This window comes from Rhipicephalus microplus, chromosome X (genome assembly GCF_043290135.1).
Source record: "Rhipicephalus microplus isolate Deutch F79 chromosome X, USDA_Rmic, whole genome shotgun sequence".
In the NCBI taxonomy this organism is placed as follows: Eukaryota; Metazoa; Arthropoda; class Arachnida; order Ixodida; family Ixodidae; genus Rhipicephalus; species Rhipicephalus microplus.
The window spans coordinates 267206568-267222092 of NC_134710.1; the positions used below are offsets into that span (position 1 = coordinate 267206568).

General features: G+C 47.7%; 1 protein-coding gene across 1 annotated transcript in view; it reads left to right on the plus strand.

Annotated features, from left to right (window-relative positions):
* Positions 1-15525, plus strand: part of ftz-f1 (ftz transcription factor 1) — a 301960-nt gene that overhangs the window by 217053 nt on the left and 69382 nt on the right. Inside the window, exon 3 of the mRNA XM_037414080.2 lies at positions 14093-14631. Within this exon, the coding sequence (XP_037269977.2) occupies positions 14093-14631 (539 nt within the window). The remainder of the gene's footprint in view (positions 1-14092; positions 14632-15525) is intronic.

Consider the following 15525-nt stretch of genomic DNA (forward strand, 5'->3'; position numbering starts at 1 on the left):
TCAAAACGGGGTTCATGCGCAGACGTAGACAAGTTGTCATGTTTGTGAAGTAGCAAGCTCTTCTGCGATTACTAACAGCAATATTTAAGTAACTTGTCAAACGTTTCCACCCTGCTCGTAGCAAGTCACCTTTTCGTCCATATATCTTTCCTTCTTCACATTGACATTACAATTACTTCTAATAACATCCCCTGCACTTCCCCTGGCATTGTCTGTTAGTTCTCATTAATATATTGTCTACTAATGTGTAGTAATTTCGGGGCGGGACAGGGAATTTCAAAGGTAAAGTGTAATTTAAGGGCCTTCATTATCATTATCTGTCTATTTTATTTACTCTACAGGATGCATCCCTCTCCCGGCAATCTTCCATTTATCTTATCTCGTGCGAGCTGATTCGATTGTATGCTTACGAGCTTCTTAATTTCGTCATCATTTCATCCTATACGCATTACATTACCGACCTAGGTCGACCTCTTTTGTTTAATGTCAACTAAAATGTCATCTACCTGTCACTCTTTGTTTTCTGGCTTATCATACTGTCTCTTGATATCTTATTGTTTCTTTTATCACTTTCCGTTCCATTTCCCTTGACGTTTTTTTTTTCTAGAGTTTTTTTTTGTTATCTTCCAAATTTCAGCAGCGCATTTAACGAATGCATTTTTAGTAACGCATGTTAGGGATCTTATCGGCGTATTGCATCCGTTATTTTGGAATGCCTGCCAGATACAATCCAGGCCACCCTCGCCGGTGAATTTTCTTTTGATGACTAGGCTCTCCCCGTTAGAGATTCACCTAGGTATACATGTAGATTCTGCCACTAGACGAAACCATTTTTCTTTCGCCACGCTATTGAACATTGTCTTCCGCGTATTGATTCAAACAAGCTTATTTGTATTTTAAAAGAAATGCAGTTTTACAGCAGAGCCGTTATGCTAGAGTTTCGCCGTGTGTTTTAGATGAAAAATTGACACCACCATGAAGCGGCCCGCGCTCTCTTTACTTTTCTGAATCGCTCCTAAGACGCATGCTCCGAGTGGTATGCAATATCTCTGGTGGGCAGGAGAAAGAGTAAAGAGGAAAGGGGGAGAGAGATAGAAGAAAGGGAAATTTTTGGCAAAGCGAGATTCGAATCCGCGTACCCACGACTCGGAGGCGTGAGTTGTGGCCGCTGGACTGTCGGGGCACCCTAGCAGAACATAGTGTCAAAACGGTGGGAAATGGAAGTGAGGGTGAGGAGAATATATGCGAGGGTATTGTGGGAAAGGAGTAGGGGAGAACGAGTACAGAGAAAGAAAGATGTAGGAAGAGATGGAAGGCTAGCAGACGGCTACAGTTTTTAGAAAAAAGAGATAGCGGGAGAAAAACATAGAAAGATAGAGAAAAAAAATAGAAGTAAATGGAAGGACAAGAAGAACGTATAGAAATACGAAGCAAGAAATAGAAAGTGAAATGTATGTGCCGGTAGTAAAAGAAAATATAATGATCAAAGTTAATGCTCAAGCGTGCATTATAAGCTGACGCACACTTCGTAAAAATATTTTTTAAAAGGTAGTTCACAAAGCACATTGACATCGCTTAAGATACAATCTGCAGAGCGTCTTCTCAGAGTAGAAATTGGTTTGTGGTAACAGACTAATAGTGATATGCTCATACGAACGCTCAATTCATACAGACATTGATAGGCCAGTTCTGATAGATGTCAGTGTTAGTGGGACATATAATTATCTTGTCGGGCCAATATTATCTAGCCAAACATGCTTGTGGAAATTCTGACATTCATTTAACAGCATGCTGCTGCATGCATCAATTTGTTCTGTGAACCGGGATTACCATATTCTCAGAATCCGCCACTCGCCTTATTGATTGCCTGTGCTGCCGTGGGTGCCATAAAAATATCTAGGTGTCCTTCGAAGTGAAGTTAAGCTGTGCTAAGTGTTATATTGTCCCCATACAGCTTATCTTCTCCGCTCCGTGCGCTAAAAACAAGCGCCACAATTTTGTCCCTGCGTCTGTATAGCTGACGAAAGAAGATTATAGAGGGAATCGACTGCGTGCAGCGTCCTCAGTTGAATTTTTGCACTCTGCTGCTAACCCGAATGTTTCGGGATCGAATCCCGGCTTCGGCGGCTGCATTTTCGATGGAGGCGGAAAATGTTTGAGGCTCGTGTATTTGGATTTAAGTGCACGTTATAAAGAGCCCCAGGTGGTCGAAATTTCTGGAGCCTTCCACTACAGCGTCTCTCATAATCATATCATTATTTGAGACGTTAAACCCCAATTATTATTATTATTATTATTATTATTATTATTATTATTATTATTATTATTATTATTATTTGGATTTTTAGTTGAGTTAACTTCGATTTTCTCTTTCGCAACCACGGTAGAACACTATAGTGATAACGCTGATAGCATGTTTCGCTCCATTCGTATATTGTGATTGTTAAGTGCTGTCGATGGTTCGAGCGTTTCGCTATAGATCATCCTCGTGTGTGTACCGACAGATGTAAAAGACACGCGAGCAACGTATACATTCACTGTTTTTACCATAAAGGTTTCGTGCGAACATTGATCGGACTAGCTGTGACATTCGCGCGGGCAGTTTTTTTTTTTTTTTTTTTCAGAAAGGAGTCATTCGCGTTCCATGCCGTGACTCGATAAAACATTCTCAATCTCCAGCGGCCATTATTAGACGACGCTCCAAGTTTATCCTGCAAGCGCGGAGACGTGCATGGTAGGCTCGAGCAGATCGGGCGAGGAAAGTGTGGCGTGCTTGTGTGCAGTGTCTTTGAACCGTTCAGTTACGTCACTTTCCGTGCTGCGAATGCGGGCTGCTGCCCTGCCGCCGATGCGCGTGTCGCAACGGGGCCCTTATTACCATGGCGTTGCGCCGACGGGCACGAGAGAGGGTTACGCTGTAGCAACAGTGGTTGTCTCGTTTTGGCAGCGATATACGCAGCACATGCGCAAGAGGCACGCGCGACGACTCTTGATGGGCGAGGAGGATGGAGGCTGTGGTTTGGTTGATAGGTCAAGTATCGTACATCGTACGCTCGTCTCCCTCAATCACGTGCGTCGGTGGGAAAGGAAATTCCAATGCCGCCGCCGCCGCCGTGGTGTGTGTGTGTGTGTGTGTGTGTGTGTGTGTGTGTGTGTGTGTGTGTGTGTGTGTGTGTGTGTGTGTGTGTGTGTGTGTGTGTGTGTGTGTGTGTGTGTGTGTGTGTGTGTGTGTGTGTGTGTGTGTGTGTGTGTGTGTGTGTGTGTGTGTGTGTGTGTGTGTGTGTGTGTGTGTGTGTGTGTGTGTGTGTGTGTGTGTGTGTGTGTGTGTGTGTGTGTGTGTGTGTGTGTGTGTGTGTGTGTGTGTGTGTGTGTGTGTGTGTGTGTCGGAGTTATCGGCGTCACGGCTCACTGCGTCGGCTACTTTGTATGTGCACTGTTAGTTCTGGCAGGTGTCGCTGGAACATGCCGCCCGTTGAACAACCTGCCTCGTTCTCGATATGTACTCCCAGAACAACTTGATTGAATACGAATGAGTGGAAGTCGTATGTCACGAATCAACGCGGTGTGCGCGACTTTCCTTGTTTGCTAAATCATTTCAGACCGGCGGAGTCTATTATTAAGCTCAGAGCTTGAACTTGCAACTGCCTCGTGGAAAGCGCGAAACACGTACGCAAAGGGAGGAAGTAGGTGAAACTCGTACATCCACTTTGTTTGTCATTCTTCGAAGTTTGACAGCCGACTGCCGTGCAGGTGACGCCAGTATAAGGTCGCAACGTTTATGCCTTTACTCCCACATTCGTAACTGCGCGTACGCAATGCAAACCTTATCTTGACACCAATTTGCGCTTCCAACTATATACATTTCAGTCAGTCTTTAAGTGCAGAGCACCTTAGGAGCCCGGGCTGTCGTGTGCTGTCATCGTGTGCTGTCGTAGCTGAATGCAGGCAAAAGCACCAATAGCATGGCCATATGATGTCAAGGAAAACTCTCGTTCTTCGAGCGCCTTGACGGTGATAAAGCGCTTCGTGGGCTCCTGGCTGTCGTCTGTTGTTGTCGCTTGAGGCAACGCAGCCAAAACCGCGTATAAAATGGAAAAAGAAAGAGGAAGCAAGCGAGAAATAAAAAAAAGAGGGACAGAAAGGGGGAAATGGGAAGGAAATTGAAAGGGCGGGAAAGGGAAATAGATAAAGGGAGAAATGCATAGAAGTAGAGAGCAAAAAATTTTAAAGGAGAAAAAAAAAAGCGAGGAAAGAGAAACGAGGAAGGCTTCGCAGCCCCGCACTTCCTGCAGGCTTGGCACCCCCTAATGCGTACCTGCCTAATTTTTTTCTTTTTTTTTCTTAAAATATTTCCCGTTTCTTGCGCCGGTAATGAGTTCTCATAGTGTAGGAGATATGTTAACGTCGCGATTAGTTCAGGTTCTTCAAGGATATATAAATCTGCTGATGGGGGGGCCTTTAACTTGTCACCGGTCGTATGTTTACATTTTTTATTGTTGTGATTGGTCGTGACCGAAATTGGCGGGAATGTTTGTTTTACTGCAGCACATGGTGATCATGCGGACAGCTCGAGGTGCGCACGCACGCTGCACTTGTATATTACCCGCTATATAAGACTCTAACTGGATGCCTCGGGTTTCGCGAAGTGCAGCGAAATGCGAGAGTTTGAAGCTCGGCTATCTCAGGCACGGCGGGGCGTGACGACCGGTGCACCGACCATATCTTGCTTCACATTATACGCTACAACGGTGCTTCTTTTTCCCAGAAAGGCCTTGGCATTACGCCCGCCGGCGTGCTTCGCGCCGTCCGGGGTGCGCGCGATTTGCATGTCGCCGCGCGTGCGGCGCGAGAAATGAGTGAACGGGAACGACGTCGAGAGGCTTCTGTGCCCAGATTTCACGCGGTGCAAGTTCCGCTCACAGAGCGCGGGGGTAACTGTATCGCTTCTTTTTAGACAGTAGCGCGATCCCTCTGCATGGTCTAGGCAGTCCCGGGCGGGAATGGATTTCCTGTGTGGAAATTTCTTGCTCAATTAAAAACGAATGGTATGTATGGTGTCAAGTGACCGTTTAGTCAAATTGTGGAAAAAAGAACCAGTTTTTTTTTGTGTGTGTATGGCGATTCCTAGTATTCGCTAGTGCTTTCACTCCTAACAAGAATCTTCCTCGAAAAAAAAAAAAACACATCTATGATTATTTTCATTACGTGGCTAAAGCACTCGACTGGTCGCAAGCCCCGCAGGTCGCGGGATCGAACTCCGGCCGCGGCGGCCGCATTTTCGATGGAGTAAAAAATGCGTGAGGCCCGTGCGCTTAAATTTATTTAGGTGCACACACTAAAGAACCCCAGGTAGTCGAAATTTTCGGAGCCCTTCACTCTATACAGCGTCTCTCACAATGATATCGTGGTATTGAGACGTTAAACCCCAACAATTTCTTAATGTGTCCTTTGTTGTAGATAATGACTGTTGTCACGTGACATTGCGTGCAAGTGGTCCGGTCATTGCTATCTGTCAATGCCGAACGCAGTTTTGTGAGGCATTAGCGGTGGCCTGTATAATTTTAGTAAGTCGGTCTCTGTGATGCTTGGTTGCTCGCATAACAGGCTTCATGAAAAACAGCGCCAGTGACTATCGGTGTCGCCAGTCATCTTGAACTTGCCTCAGCCGCACCGATTTTGACTTCGTTAATCGCTAATTGAATGGCTGGGAGTGGTCTGCTTGAACGACCTCGGTTCTTGTTGGTGGGCGCCGCGTTTTAGTCGTGGTGGCATGTTAGTGCAGACATAAAACTTAACTCCTCTCAGTGCGTTCCTGAATGAGCTACGAGGAGGTCAGAGGTGACCGTCGGAGTACCGCAGGGATTGCGCTGTAGCTTTCCCCGCGCGGAAGGCGACGCAAGTCTGAGCGTGCTTCGAGGCCCGCCCAGCACGGGGGGCGAGCTGGTGAATCTGCGTAATCGCCGCCGGTAGCGGCCACTGCGGGCTGTTTTAATTGCGAGACAATAGCTGCATTGCTGGTGCCGCAGAGAGAGCTGGGTCGGGGGCGCATTGTATACCTCCGCCTCTTTCCTTCCTCCCGGCGCTTTTCTCGCTTTCGTTGCGTGTTGTGTATCGAAGCGCGCCTTTTGTGTGTGGACACAGCGCGCGGTGCCTGAATAGCGTCCGCCCTGGTCCATTTCATGCGCGCGGCGGTGCTAACGCAAGGCTGCTGCACACACCGAGTCGGTCAAGGTCTGCGGGCTGTCCGAGCGCGTCCGGCACTTGTCCATCCGTCCCCGCCGGTGACGCCAGCGACCTGGGGCGTGTGGAAAGCGTCTGCCGCCGCCATTGTGCCTGGCCTGGAAGCTTCCACCGGAGGCAGTTTCGTTTGCACGTGCGCGCTTTCAGCAACTGCTCGGCGAGCCCCGCGATTACGGCATGCGCCGAGAAAATGTCCCGCGACGCTCTTCTGTTACGCGTGCTTGCATGCACTTGTACCGGATCCGCTACTCATGTCGCTAGTTACTGGGACGACCAAGGGATGCGCCATTCTTTTTGCTTTGTTGTGTGTGGACTTCCTTCTTTGTGTGAGCGCTTTCCGGATGGTGCAGAGTGGTGCTGGGTGTGAAGATGACTCGGCCATGAATCGCCCGAATACAGTAGCTGTCGTGTGCTTACGCGCACGCCGATCTGTTTCCGTTGTTTGCTTGCTTGTTTGTTTTTCTCGCTCACCCCGAATATGCTGCATGCAATGGTAGCTGGGTGGTTCCTTATATAGAATGGCAGCTGCCAAATGCGACTTTGGAAGTTTGAGGAAGGCTTGTGCTGTGGGGGCTGCCTGTATACCCAAGTCATAGCTTACTTATTTCCCTCATTTTAACTATTTTATTTCAGTTTTCGCTCCATGTTCCTTTTGCAAAACCATACTGTCCCCAGCGGCCGTCAGCATGTAAACGATATAGCCTCATTTGAAGGGTGTATCAATTTCTGGCGCTTTACATGACACATCGGCGATTCGATTTGAGGCGTGCTAGGGGGTGGTGTCAAGGGGCTGTGGATTAATTTCGGCCTCCTGGAATTCTTCTGTAACATGCACCTAAATGTAAACACACAGTTGTTTGTATTTCGCCACCCATCGAAGTGCTGCGACCGCCGTGGTTGGAAATGGGTCCCGCCCTGGTGGTCTAGTGGCTAAGGCTAGGCTACTTACCCGCAGGTGGCGGGATTGAATCCCGGCTGGGGCAACTGCATTTTCGATGGAGGCGAAAATTCTGTAGGTCCGCGTGCTCAGATTTTGGTGCTTGTTGAAGAACCCCAAGTGGTGGAAGTTTCCGGAGTCCTCCACTACGGCGTCTCACGTAATCACATGTTGGTTTTGGGACGTTCAACCCCACATATCAGCCAAAATTAATCGTGGTTGGGAATCGAACCCGCTCCCTCGAGCTTAGAAGCAGCGCGATCCAAAATTCTTTTGACATTTACGACGTGCCCATATCATATATGACCGCGTTTCTATGAATAAGCGTAGACGTTCGCCAATATTTGTTTGATCTTGATACTGGCTACAAGCATTTCAGCGTATGCGTTCTACACTCCCAGCCGCGCATTACACATGCATCCGGCCATGCTGCCTTCCCAGTTCTTTTTTATTCATTATTTACCTAAATTGGAGCGTAGTTTTCGGTAATGAGGCACATGTATACACTGATTGGCAGGCTTTGCATGCGTTACCATTCATGACGTTCACTAAAAAGGTATTAAGTGAACGACTAAATTGAGCGTTTTATTTCATTAGCCGTATGCGTTTCTCCCTAGTTACTGTGAATGTACATATTTTTATGTGACAGCTAACTGCGTATATATATATATATATATATATATATATATATATATATATATATATATATGTGTGTGTGTGTGTGTGTGTGTGTGTGTGTGTGTGTGTGTGTGTGTGTGTGTGTGTGTGTGTGTGTGTGTGTGACGGCAACATGTGTATACTTGAGGGCTCGTTTTTCGTGTTTTTACACAATAATAATGAGATCTAACAGACAATAATGCCAAGGAAGGTATAGGGAAAGTTATTAGGCCAATTGTAATGTAAATGAGAAGAAAAAAAAGTGAGTGAAAAGATAACTTGCCGTGGGCAGGATCCGATATATATATATATATATATATATATATATATATATATATATATATATATATATATATATATATATATATATATATATATATATATATATATATATATATATATATATATATATATATATATATATATATATATATATAGCTGCGTTAATACTGAAGGTACTACTTTATACCAGCTCTGTGGGTATGTCAGCTGAACTGAGCCAAACAGTACCTGTTAAAGTTATTAATTATATAAGCGCAGCGCTGATAAGTCTCGAAACAGTGAATCTCTAGGCTGAGGGTCTCTACAGCCGCCCAAGTAGGGAAGTGGTATCATGTCTTGTTTCTTTCTCTCTCTTAACCAAGCTGTTCGCGTTATCTGTTGATCTCTTCATTTTCTCTCTCTTGTTCTTCCTTCTCTGTCTCGTCTATTATTCTCCCTCCCCCCCCCCCTCCCACGTGCAGATGTGGCCAACGGAGCCAAAGTTTGGTTAACCTCTCTGCCCTTCGTTTCCCTCCCTCTCTCTCGCTAGGGCTCAACATCACACCAGTGTTTCCGACTCTCGCGCTCAGTCCCTGGCCGGCCAACCTCATGCGTGTGTGCATTACTTGTTTTGACGGAAGTTTTTTTGCCTTGTGTGCAATTTGCGCGCAAAGCCGCATTTCATCATTCATCTCTGTCTCTCTTCCCTGTACTTTTTTTTTTGGTCCTCCCGTAGACATGACAGTGCTGTAGCCCATATTTGCGGCGTATATGCGTGCAGCTATAAATGAGGACTTTCTGCGCGTTCTGTGCACGCACTTTCGTGCTAAAGAGAGCGAGGTTGCGAGAGGCTACGCGACACCGATTGTCGCGGCTGTCCTTGTCCCGCTCCAGCTGCGACGCTTCTGGTGCACCGCGCTGGCTGCAGCCAAGCGCCCCGCTTCGCGTTATTTCCGCGACGATACACTGTGCGAATCTTGGCCGCGCTTCGGTGTTCGGGATGTGATGTTCGTGGACGCAAATAATGTTTAAAGCTCGAACACTCAGCGCCTGTGACGTCTTTATGTTATGTGGAGCATCAGATCGCAGATACAACATGGTGACGCCAGCTGTCTAACTCCGATGAAGAGGCGTGGAAGAAAAGAGGGAAAGGGAAATTTTAAAAAGTGACAGCATATCCATGGAGTGAATGATGATGAGTGAGCGAAACTCCGGAGGTACAGCCGCGGCCACGTCTTTGTAGAGCAGCCGGCTTTTGCTCTGCGGGACGAAACCTTGGGGCAGCATCAGGCTCTGACGGGGTCAGCCTGACAACTAGGCCGTTCGTGCTCCCGATACACCACTACAGAGCCCGAAACTGTCTCAAGGTTTTGGCCTGCAGAGCGAGAAGCTCTACATGCACAGACGAGCGCTCTACATGCACAGACGTGGCTGCGGCTGTGCATTGCTAAACCGCGAATCCCCCGTAAATCTTTCCAATCGATCGTCATGTAAAGACGACGAGCACGCGCTGCAGCCCGCTTTCCGAGCCATCCGCTGCGCCGCCTTGTCTTCGTCGCTCGAAGCACACAGACTGCCGGCGAAAGAGGAAGCGCGCCGAGAGCGAACGCGGTCTTCCGTCACACGAGAGCACGCATGCGCGGATCAGAGTGGAGCGAGCGCCGCAGCACCATCTAGTTAGTTCTGAGACCATGATAGCCATCTTGTTTTTTTTTTTTAATATGGGTTGTATTTTTACTTATACAAGAATGAAGCCATTCTTTGAAAAAAATTTTTTTTAAAAAACGAGCATGGGGTCCGACTTCGAGTAATTGCATTGTTCTATTCAGTCTTCTTTGAACCGGTCGAGTGGCTTTTGCGGCTTCTGTAGTTTCTCACGGCTGAGCGGTACTGAACTCATGTACATATAAAAAGAACAATCATCCTTTGAAGAAAGTTGAACCAAGTAGTTCAAAAATTCAAATACATAATGTTCTAAAGCTAAATCTGAAGGGGGGACACTTGCAAAGGGTGTCCCCCCCCCCCAACCGTAGCATAAGGGGGGTCCCTCCTGATTTACGCCAATGTAATGCATACGTATGCGGTCGACTTATGTGCATCTGTTGCGCACAGGCTTCTTTAACATGTAGAGCAGTGCGTATTTCCCGGTTTGACCCCAAAGTCGTTGTAAACACGCGTAGTGCAAGAAGACACGAGCGCCGGCCAAACGCGTCAAATTACAAATGTTTCTGAGGCTGTCGTCGCAATGAATGGGTTCAATGCCAAAGAAGTTGATGAAATCTGCCAGTATCCTTGTAATTTGCTTCGGCATAGATCACCAATAGTGCACAACTATTTTTTTTTACTTTTTTTTTGCCCCGCCGCGGTGGTCTAGTGGCTAAGGTACTCGGCTGCTGACCCGCAGGGCGCGGGTTCAAATCCTGGCTGCGGCGGCTGCATTTCCGATGGAGGCGGAAATGTTGTAGGCCCGTGTGCTCAGATTTGGGTGCACGTTAAAAAACCCCAGGTGGTCTAAATTTCCGGAGCCCTCCACTACGGCGTCTCTCATAATCATATAGTGGTTTTGGGACGTTAAACCCCACATATCAATCATTATTTTTTTACTTTTATTTTGGTTTTGTTTGTTTATCGCTATTTTTCTGTCTTGTCTTTTTTGCGACATACATAGTTTCGGATCATTTTCTGGTTAGTCAGAACGGTAAAGGAAAGAATTACTAAGCATTCTGTTGTGCTCCGTGAACGAAACATGTTCGATCAAGCTTAATCCCGCTCATACCGGATGGGTGATTTAAAAAAATAATAAAGAAACGTGCCTTCTTGGCCGGAATCCAGAGCAACATCCGCGTATGCCTGGAGGTATACGCTCCTGGATTTTTTATGTGCAGAGCATCGAACTTACGGGGTTCGTCGATTTGTTGCTCTAACTTTATTCGAAAAGACGTTTGCAGTTTCCGGCGAAAACTCTTTTTGTAACCCAAAGGTTGTACCGATAACTTCGCGTATGTTCACTGGTAATTAAGGTTCAACTATTTAGAATGTGTCTTTCCGTCCCTCTTTCACTCAGTAGGATAAGGCGATGGTGTACATATTGTAGGCAACGTTTCTATTTCAATATCCTATAGAATTTCTTGACAGATTTAAAAATATCACCGTTTACGTGGCTTTCACGATGCCCGAATTTCGTGGCTGTGCGCGTGTAGAGCTACGAAATACGTAACAATCGACACTTCTTGGCCCAGTTCCACTCCTTTTCCACAAGACCTCTTGATGGAAGCGTGATCGATCCGATAGTATCAGTGTTGCAGAGTTGGCGTCATGAAAGCAGGGCCCTACTCGAAACGCTCGGAACAATAAAAACCGCCGCAGTGCGCCCTTTCAGCTTACAGCCTATCTTTCTATTGTCTGGTTGTGTTTTCTTGTGTCCGTGTCTACCTCGCAGCTTCTTTGATAATTAAGCGTACAAGCTCACCTGTATGTATGTATGTATGTATGTATGTATGTATGTATGTATGTATGTATGTATGTATGTATGTATGTATGTATGTATGTCTCAGTTTATTATCAATCGCAACTTAAAATATACACACGGCAAAAACTTTTCCACTTCAGTGCCGTAGCATTATTGTATGCGACACCGCGAACTGCGGAAAGCACACTTGCCACTCAGTTTGGAGCGGCGCACGCGCTACATGGTGGCACGCTGTTTCTTGCTGCCTCAACATCACTTTCGCCCCTTCAAACGGAACTGTATCATAGTGCAGCGCTTAAAAAAAAGCTCCTGCCCAGCTCGGAACCACGTACGGTTACTTTGCTGTCTGCGAGAGGTGTGTGTGTGTGTCAACTATAATCTGGATTCGTTGTTGTAACCTGAAAATTGTATGACGTAGTATGTATGCTAAAGCAGCATGCGTGTTAACAAAGTATAACGAAGCCGCCTATATAACGAACAGTCCCGCTGATGCGAACGACGCGTCTTGCCGGCGGCCGCTGCAGTGCAGCAGATAGAGAGAAGCGGGCGTCCGAGTGAGCCACGGAACGAGAGAGTGCACGAACGCCGCGCAATGTGGCAGCATTCCCTCCGCGCCCGCTGACGTGGTGGTGTCAATTTGGCGCCGAGCCGAATTAGATGCGACGGCGGGTCGCGCGGTGCGTAGCGGCCATTGCCGCCGCAGTCTTTCTCGGCGCGTCTGCTCCGGCTGTTGTGCGCCACGCCAGAGGCTTGCTAGAGCGGAGGCCACTGTATACTTTATTATTTCGACGTCATTGTTTTGATTGATTGATATGTGGGGTTTAACGTCCCAAAACCACCATGTGACTATGATAGACACCGTAGTGGAGGGCTCCGGAAATTTCGGCCACCTGGGGTTCTTTAACGTGCACCCAAATCTGAGCACACGGGCCTACAGCATTTCCGCCTCCATCGGAAATGCAGCCGCCGCAGCCGCAGTCATTATTTTGCTGCCCGAAATAGGTCATCAGTGCCTCAAAAACAATCGACATCTGCGCGCCCTTTACTATTCCGTGAAAGTGCGAAATCGAGATACATTGACTTCACGTGATCTTCGAATTTGAAAAAAAAAAGTCTGTCTCTCATATTATTAGTCCGCCACGTAACGCGTAGACGTGCTTTCTTTTCCTTTTTTTTTTCTTTTGGGGATAAACCAACGTTTTGTGGTGCTCCTCGATGCAGCAACCACTCGAGGGTTCGAACCCTGGCACAGTCGCAGCGTTTAGACGAGGAATGAAGCACATGCGCACTCATGCACATCCATGAAAGTGCACGTCTAAAGAACACCAGAATTAATACGAAGTCAGTTAAGCGTGCGTCAGGATGCGATCATGGTTCGCATACCGTTATCACCGAAATGAACTGGTATTTTAATTTATTAAGTTGGTTGCAGTGATATCTACGCTGGCGTTCGCCTTCAATATTTGTCCCAATCCGCTTGATTTTTCTCGTGTCTTTCGAACGTTCTTTTGCATTCCGGTTGCGCTTCGTGAATCGAGTTAACCACGCTATCAGAGAAAATGTAAAATGTTACGGCTTAGTGACACTTCTTTAATGGGTACTGAGCTAACGTACATTTTTTTTTCACTGATGACATTTACACCGAGCATTAGATTTATCGAAGGATCTTCGAGGCGCTACGTTACACTTTTTGGCGCCGTATTTTATTTAATGATAGGCCGTTCATCACTGCTAAATGAATGGGACGTGGCACATGGCTTAAAAATGTTGACATACGTTGCAGTTCATTTGGAAACCACTATGCATGCCTTCCTTTAACGTGCCTAATGCCTTTGAATATTTCTACAAAGACTAATTTAATCAATAAGCTCAATTATTCAGTAACACGTCGAGGTAGTTGGGCACGCGACAACGCATTTCTTAATACACCATGGCGCATTCATAAATTATCCGGTATACCTCTCTTACGGCGGCTTGCATTCCGCCGATGATTGGAAGAGAGCATATGGCATACCAAGTGCCTCATTTTCTGGTCTCACTCGACCTGGTACGTCAGTGTTTACATGCACCGATGGGACAACTTAAGTCGTCTCGTATGTAACCTCTCCTATTAGGCTAACCGATTCACCTTCCTAACGCATTACAACCCGTATACATGCATAGTGTGCTGGAAGCGCAATGCTATACGATGCGTCGCATGTTGTGTTCATGGGAACGTCGATAATATCTTGAGCACAGCGTATAGGATGCACTCGCTTTATGCTAGCACTATCTCGTAGTTCTGTTTATAAACTCGACAAGCGATCATAATGCAGTCCACATGCTTCCTTCTACATCGCTTTATGTAAAAAAAAAAAGTAGAAAGAGGCGTACGAGTAACTATAGAACCGAGAACTGGCGCAATGCACCATGGAGGGATGAGCCTCGCTGCTTCTTGTGGCTTGATTGTCGTACTTATCTTGCCGAGTGACTGTCTTATCAGTGTCGTGAGACGAACAAACTAACGGCGCCGTTCTCTCTCTGTGCAGCGGTGCGAGCTGACCGCATGAGGGGCGGCCGCAACAAGTTCGGCCCCATGTACAAGCGTGACCGGGCCCGCAAGCTGCAGATGCTGCGCCAGAAGCAGCTCGCCATGTCGCAGTGCAGCTCGGGCGGCTCGGAGGCGTCGGGTGGCGGCGGACCGCTGAGCGTCGGCTCGGCCGCGGGAGTCCACTACTCGTTGCCCCCGTCGGCGTCCGTCTCGTCTCCGGGCCTCTACTCTCCAGAGCCCGGTGGGCCCATCAAGCAGGAGATACAGATTCCCCAGTTGAGCTCTTCGACGAGCTCGCCCGACTCTTCGCCCTCGCCACTTGCGGGACTCGTGGGCCAGCCCATGGCGCTTGTGCCCCAGCCACACCCGACACAGCAGCAGCACCAAGGGCAGCAACAGCAGCAACAGGGTCCTCCGCCCGGTGGCCCGCCGTCAGCAGCCGCTCAGCAAGGTCACTACCCGACAGCGCCGACGGCGGCTCAGCCGGACAAGACGGCTCCCCCACAGGCGCCGCCAACGCCAGCCTGGCTGACGCAGGTGCGCTATTCGCGCCTCCTGGATAGCGCTTCATTTGACGGTCCTTGCGACGCGATCGAGAACAGGGACAATCGCGCCCGGATTATTTCGCCGGGCTGGTGGCCGCCTGTCTTGCGATAAAGGCGCTTCGGCGCACCCAAGGACCCTCCCTGTGCAATACAAAGACGATTGATATGTGGGGTTTAACGTCCGAATCCAATACAAAGACGAACCTGTTCTAGTTGTCATTTATTTCCGGTTCCTGTCCTCGTCCTTGCGGCCCGTCTAATTGATGGGCCAGTGGTCAGTGTTTGGGATGAAACCGGGGATGGGAAGGTAGTAAACGTGTCAAGCGACTTTTGTAGGCGACCAGGGGCGCATTCGCTGCAGTTGAGCCAATGCAGTGCCAGTCCTGCATTGGTCGGCGTCTGATCGCACCATTTGTGTACAATGACCAGCGTTTCTATGCTCCTGCTCGCCTGCACCACACATCGCTAATCAGTCTGATCGGTATCCACGCCTTGGGAAGCCAGCTTCGAGCGCCAAAGAAACGTGTTTTCTTTCGTCAGGCTGAAGCAAGGTTACCCTCGCTTGGCACTGCATATTAGTGTACCGGGATCATTGTCGCGAGTACAGGCGTGCCAAGGCAAAATATAATTATCTTGTTAGTAGTGTGTGTACGTTAGAAATATAATTAGACCCAAAATGGTACTTACTTTCGGTTTGTATGGTCTCGCATGAACACGCTTGGTTGAAGTGTTTGCAAGGGCAATAAAGGTCTTTCGACAACAGCGGAATATGTATTGTTCGCGTACACTACTAGGCACCCTGTCTAGAGCAGAAAATACCGGATTAAGCAATTATCTCGGTAAACCTCAGCTGGATACTACCTAGAAAAATAATGACAGATCTATA